The 6,634-nt window shown below is 46.7% G+C and overlaps 1 protein-coding gene across 1 annotated transcript; it reads right to left on the reverse strand.

Annotated features, from left to right (window-relative positions):
• Window positions 1-1,389: 1,389 nt before the first annotated feature.
• Window positions 1,390-4,481, reverse strand: LOC125513986. Its single transcript, XM_048679222.1, has 3 exons — window positions 2,796-4,481; window positions 2,495-2,714; window positions 1,390-1,927 (listed from the first exon to the last, which is right to left on the reverse strand). The coding sequence occupies exons 1-3, from the start codon at window positions 4,353-4,355 to the stop codon at window positions 1,620-1,622; spliced, it is 2,088 nt and encodes a 695-aa protein (XP_048535179.1). The 5' UTR covers window positions 4,356-4,481; the 3' UTR covers window positions 1,390-1,619.
• Between the last annotated feature and the right edge of the window lie 2,153 nt (window positions 4,482-6,634).

Below are 6,634 nucleotides of genomic sequence, written 5' to 3' on the forward strand. Positions count from 1 at the left end.
CAAAACTTGGAAACTGAGGCTCAATGGTTGGAAAGGAACAACGTCAGGAAAGTTGGACATGCTTGATTAGATCGTACACTAAATAAACCATCATCGAATAAAATCATGTAATGGAATATACATGATGGATTTCTAAATTTGAAAACTGAGTTTCAAAGGTTGGAGATGAACACGAGGAGAGCTGGGCACATTTGATTGGATCATACCTACTAATCAACTATCATTGAATAAAAATCATGATTCTGGTCTTCTCCTTTTATTTCAGATTAACATGGGGATGCTTTGGAGTGGGTAATCATCATAGGTATAGAGATAAACAACAACTGTGCAACTGATACCAATTTACAGAATGGTTGTAATAAAGTATCCAATGACAAATAACTATAGGGGCCTGCAAAATAGAAAAGTAAAGTTAATAAAAGTTATCTACATATAAGTTGTAATTTTATTTAATAATTGAAGTCCTGATTTAATTAGACAAACTACAATGGCCTATAATCACCAGCAAACACTCTGCTTGAACTACACTAATTATGATTTATGAATGAACGGATATCAATTCCTATTGTGTAGCCGTGAAAAACCATCTCTATTTTTGTAGTGCTCTTGCTCTAGAAAGGCAGTGCATCATAGTTGTACTGATTCTCGTCAGTAACAGCAAAAGCTAATCCACCGAAGAGTATAATATAGTTGCGGGAAACCTGCTAGTACACATCCTCAAATCAACCGTAGCACACCAGTCCCAACTCCCAAGTACTGATCCAGTTTCTCTCTGATAAATCAAGCAACCCTAATCTCTCTGAAAAATCTTCTACACGTTCTCCTTCCTTACCCAGCCATGGCCAAGACTGCACGATGCAGCGCCTGCTCCTCCACCCATCCCCTTCCCCATGTGGCACACATCTACAACACAAGCCATGTTACCCCTGCCACCTGAAGCAATGACTTGACCTCGTGCGTGCCTCGCTGGACCGCATCGTTGCCTCCTCCTCCATGAAGACCTGCTCTTCTTCCCCGTGCTTTCGGCCGATGCCATTGTAGAGGAGATCAAGGGCAGCGCAGGCGGCGACATGAGGCAGGGACGGATGCAGGGGCGGCGAGTCATGGGGAGGACGGAATGGGTTCGTGGGCATGGATGGAGGTTGGGATAAGTGGATGGACTTTAGCAGGCCGGGCCATGATTGGGGTCTTTTTTCGCGAGGTGGGTGTGCACCGGAGGCCCATGCCCTTAGAGAATTAGTTCTGGTTTTATATTACTAGGCAAAAATGAAAACAGCTACAGCAATAAAGGACACTAGATCATGAAAGGATAAAACACACAGCAAATCAAATAATACAACCAAAGTTCCCCAGGCTCAGCAGCGCATATCTGGGGAGCACGAACAAAGATGCAGCACCAAGTGATTGCTAAATGAAGCAGTTACATACGTAGTTCAGATTAAACTGCAGTTCCCACACTCAAATAGCATCACTAACAAACATCATTCAAATACCATTACTAACACACTTGTTAGATTTCACGAGCACTATCCTACCTCTAAGACAGCATAAACTTAACTTGTTTTGCATAGTCACAGAACTACACATCATACACAATCTTGTGTAGCTTTGACAGAACTCTAGATTTCTAAAAATAGTTGTCGAATACTAATGGACCCCAGATCCACACTCTTGTGCTCATCCAAGTCATCATAGAGGCTATCTTCTTTCTTTCTGCCATAAACATTCTCTGCGAAGCTGCGCCTATTGTTGATGATTTGCGAGTTGCTGTAGTATGGTGCCCTCCATGGAGGAACATTTTCACCGTTACGGGGGTCTTTTCCGCAGGCCATCTTCTCAAACTCCGACTCACGCCCATGGAAGTCTATCCTGACTGGATGCACAATTCTAGTCCCAATGTACTCACAGTAAAGACACCGAATTTGTGCTGCCAACACATGAGATAATTAATATTGAAGGTTACATCATAGACTACATGTGCATAGAAAAATATCAAAAATGAAATGCTCTGCAGTTTTCAAGCTTTGCCAAACATGGAGCCTTTGAATGTTGACAGAAAGCATATGTAATGCCTATAGAAACGATGCATGGATGGCCGACATAGCTGCTTCTAAACCATTATTGTTATTTTGTTGAATGAGGAAATGAGCACGGTGATGAAGGGATCATCCAGCTACATGTTGATCACTATGGCAGGCTGGCTGCTTGATTGAAACGTTTGAGTTAACAAACCTATAAACATGTAGATATTCAAGTAAAGGCATTCAATTATGTTTATCCTCGATACTTCTTTCTCTTGAATGACCCCCCCCCCCCCCTTTATTTTTTACTCTGGATAAGAGGGTTTAGGCTGACGGAATAATAAAACAGTCAAATGGTAAGCTATGGTAAAGATGCATCATGGTGCTTCGGACTTTGCATATAACATTTACAGCAAGATATACCAGATAGGACACGGGAAAAAATATTGGCATATGGTTTGCTTATAGCATACCAGCACATGGCGGAGGCAGAGCAACATGGCAACAGAAGGACTCCTCATCTTGGTCATTGTTGCTAATTTCAGCAAAAAACAAAGCCGCAGCACCACCACAAGGGCTTTTGGGAGTAGCCACGAAATTGACATGAGAGTGGCCATACTTAGGAGGAAAGGAAGTAGGGCCGGAGACACGATCATTCACACCACAAATCGTATGAAGCTCGAATTTCGGATCCTGCAATTCGACATTTAGTGAGCATATAACAGTAGATGAGAAATGTTAGCAATAACCAACAACAAGCACATCAAAACCTACCCCATTTGGCATCTGAGCATATGCATTCAGCAGAGCGTTGACCTTCTTGGAGATTCTTGTATATATGCCTGCTAGCTTTGCACGGGGGTAAACTGTGAGGGGGAGTGGGAGAAATGCCCTCTTGCAGCCATGAGCAGATTTAGGACACAGCAACATGGCAAGCCGCTTAACATCTTGAGAAGAGAGCCTGTCAGGCCGACGATGCAGCAGACGAAAGGCAGACTTGAGCTTACACGAAGTGAGAAGCTTTACATGGGCTTCCGGGTTGGGGTGAAAGGCTGCGGTGGCAGCGGCCAAGAAGGCTTTCTCGAGACTGGTGTCCGGGGGGTCTTGAGGTTCAACAACATTGCTAGTGGGGGCAGCAGATGGTGGGCAAATCATCAGCACATAGCGAGTGGAAGGATCAATGTTAGGATCGGCAAGCACAAGGTTGGGATCGGCGAGCACAAGGTTGGCATCTGCCTGGACCAGGCATTGCAGAGCTTGATGGAAATCGAAGCGATGATAACGTGTGCAGAGGAAGGAGGCCAGGCCATACAAGGAGCGGTTCTCCAGCCGGTGGAGACACTGCGTGCCGATCACATCCAGGTCCAGCTCTAGCTTCATGGTAGGTGGGAACACGGCATCATACCAGATGGTATTGACGATGATGTTGGAGACAGGATCAAGAGGGCCATAGCAGTAGCCGGCCTTGAGCAGGCTGCGGTGGAAACGAGAGCCTGCTGGCAATCGGGCGATGGCCTGGAGGTAGAACCCGTGGATGGCATCCTGGAGCGTCCGGCTGAGCAAGCTGGTGTGCAGGTACGGGTCGCTGCAGGGACGACTGGGACGAGAAGCTGCAAGCCGCCATGCCCGGCTCAAATCTTGATAGCCCAGTGGCACCCCGTTGATCAACTCGGCGAGCTTGCTAATATTGGAGCCGGGGCAGGATGACGGTGGTCTGTGCAACCAGGCAAGGAAGTGCCGATCGCCGTCAATGCTGTCGGAGATGTTGAGCCAGGCATTGACGAGGCGGTCGGGGTCGGGGTGCCCGACGGCCAGCGCGGCGCACTTGAGGGCCATGAAGGGGACCGTGTGGATGAGGTCCGGCTCGGACTCCCAGAACCTCTTCATGCCGTGGTCCGAGACGATGACGCTTGCGGCGACGGGGGCGTCGGCGTCGGCGAGGCGCAGGTAGTGCACGGCCAGGCTCTCGGGGAGGTTGGGGAACAGGCGGGTGAGGAAGGCCACCAGGGCGTCGAGCGAGCGGCGCTCCAGGTCCGCCTGCGCGCCCTTGCGCTGGGGCTTGGGCTTGCAGGAGGAGATGAGGCTGTTGACCACGATGTTGGCGACGGGGTCGAGGAGGCCGACGCAGAGGGCGCCGCAGCAGAAGTCGACGCGGCGGCCGTGTTGCGGCCGGTGGCGCTTGAGCCGCCTCCGCGCCTTGAGGTAGAAGGCGTGGATCCTCCGCAGCAGATGAGATCTGGACTCGGAGTCTTCCTGGTGCGACGGGTACCAGGGAGTGAAGCTCGGTTTGTAGATCCGGAGGTCCGGCTGGCAGGGTTTCGACGCCAGCGCCATCGCCGGCGGCCAAGCGGTGAGGGCGATTTGATCCGGCGGTTGTGGATTTGGTCCGGCAGCGGCGGCGCGAGGAAGGGGATAGAAGAAGAATATCTACCTCCTCGTTTGTTTGTCTGTTTCTTGTTTTTATTTTTTATTTTTATTAGGACTACCTCCTCGTTTCTCTTACTAATTCTTTTCTCTGTCCGTACGCTGGGTCTGGGCTGGGCTCTGTTCCACACCAAGAATACATTGTTCAAAATAAAATAAAATCAGATAACTGTTAAGAAAGTCGGTAAAAATATAACTGGATGCAGCAACAGTTTTCTTCTTCCTCCCATTGATTGTATGTCGCACACCGGAGATTGAAAATTGTAAGGAGTAATAAACAAATAAAAGAAAGGGGCGCCCTCGCCAAACTAGGCTTTTAAAGCCCACTTGAAACAAGATCTAGAAATCACTGAAAAATATCAATTACCCCTGATCCAGAGAGCTGGAGAAACCGGACCATGCAGCAGAACAACGCAAAATAAAAAAGATGTCAAAATCGGCACATGACATCAATAGACAACCAATTGTCCACTGATAGACACACCAACTGCAAAGATGCCAAGGGAGCCAGCAGATCTGGCGACATAAACTCTCACAACCTTGTTGTTGACGCCAGATCGGGCGTCGTCAAGGTTGGGAGAGGCAGGAGAGAACTCATTTCAACACACAACCAATGCCACCACATCGGCGATGCCGGTAGGGAAACAAAAACTAAGAAAAATGAAAAAGGACGGGGCCGCACTCTTCATGCCACCGATGAGGCCGCCGATACGACTCAAACATGTCAATAATTTTTTGCATGAGTCATACTATATTTCTACTACTTTTAAACACTTGGGCATGATTTTTCTTGAATGTTATTGAAATAACATATCTATCTATACCCAATGTCAGTTCTTATTTTTTTAATTGTTTTGTATTTTTTAGGAAAATATCCAGGAAAAGACTAGGAAAATTCAAAATAAATAGAAATGAAGGTTTTGGAAGGAGAAGGACCCCTGGCCCCTGGGGACCTGGTGGGGGCCATAGGCCCCAAGCGACCCCTAGGTGCCCTAGGGCTACAGCCTGTGGGGCCCCTCAGGCTAGCCTTTGGTGCCCACTGGCTTATATATACCCTATTTTCACCTCCAATTTATCGAGAATTTTTCTGCCACCACCACATCGTGTTTCCAAGGTGATTTTCACTTTCAGCCCTGATCTGGTTCTCTGCTGGAGGGGGAATCCATCTCCATCTCCATAAACCTCGACCCTCAGCCCTGATCGAGAATTGTTGTCACTAAGGTTTAAGGGTTAGTAGAGGATGAATAATCTCCTAATCATAGCGGTATGTCATTGTGCTAAATGAAATTACATGTGTTTACACTTCATATGCACGAGAGGATCTCATGAGCGATATTTTTGCGCTCATTCCACCATTGTTTAAACCGAATAATCCTGGAATTTCCAAGATAATCACTCTGATATCAATACTAATGCCCAATGAATGCAAGATATTGCTAAATCCTTTGTATAATGCATTTCCATTGAAAATGGACCCAAAAATGAAAGAATATCATCACACAGAAGGAAATAGAAATGCATGGGAACAAGGCAAGTCAGCTGGAGGCGTCATGACGTAACTAGAGAAGAAGATGCCACATGGTACGAGTGCATAGGCTCGTACCAGTGGTCTTACCGCATGTCGTCGACATGGTGGCGTCCTCTTGAACAAATTTTATAAAGCAGGCAAGGCCAGAATCTAAACTAGAGAGCAGCCATTCACGAAAGACAGAACCAGAAGCCATCTTCCAACCCTAGCAGCCCCCATTTCCCATGTCATGTCCATAGCCACCACCGCTTTCATCAACACAACCATTCTCTTCAAGTTAGTCATACTTGTAATCGGTGCATCACAATCCGCAACTACTGTAAAACCTATTATCAATCAAGCATTCATCTTTATGCCGTCTTCAATGAGTTCTTATTGTGATCTGATCGCGATGTGTGAGTAATTCTTGAAGGTAATGTGATACGTCCATTTTGCATCATGCTTTTACATTGATTCGCATTATGGGCTGTTATTTCACTTTATGTCACAATACTTATGGCTATTCTCTCTTATTTTACATGGTTTACATAAGGAGGGAGAATGCCGGCAGCTGGAATTCTGGGCTGGAAAAGGAGCAAATATTAGAGACATATTCTGCGCAACTCCAAAAGTCGTGAAACTCCACGGAATACCTTAAAATAAATAGAGAAAAATCCTCGCC

Source organism: Triticum urartu, chromosome 6 (genome assembly GCF_003073215.2).
Source record: "Triticum urartu cultivar G1812 chromosome 6, Tu2.1, whole genome shotgun sequence".
In the NCBI taxonomy this organism is placed as follows: Eukaryota; Viridiplantae; Streptophyta; class Magnoliopsida; order Poales; family Poaceae; genus Triticum; species Triticum urartu.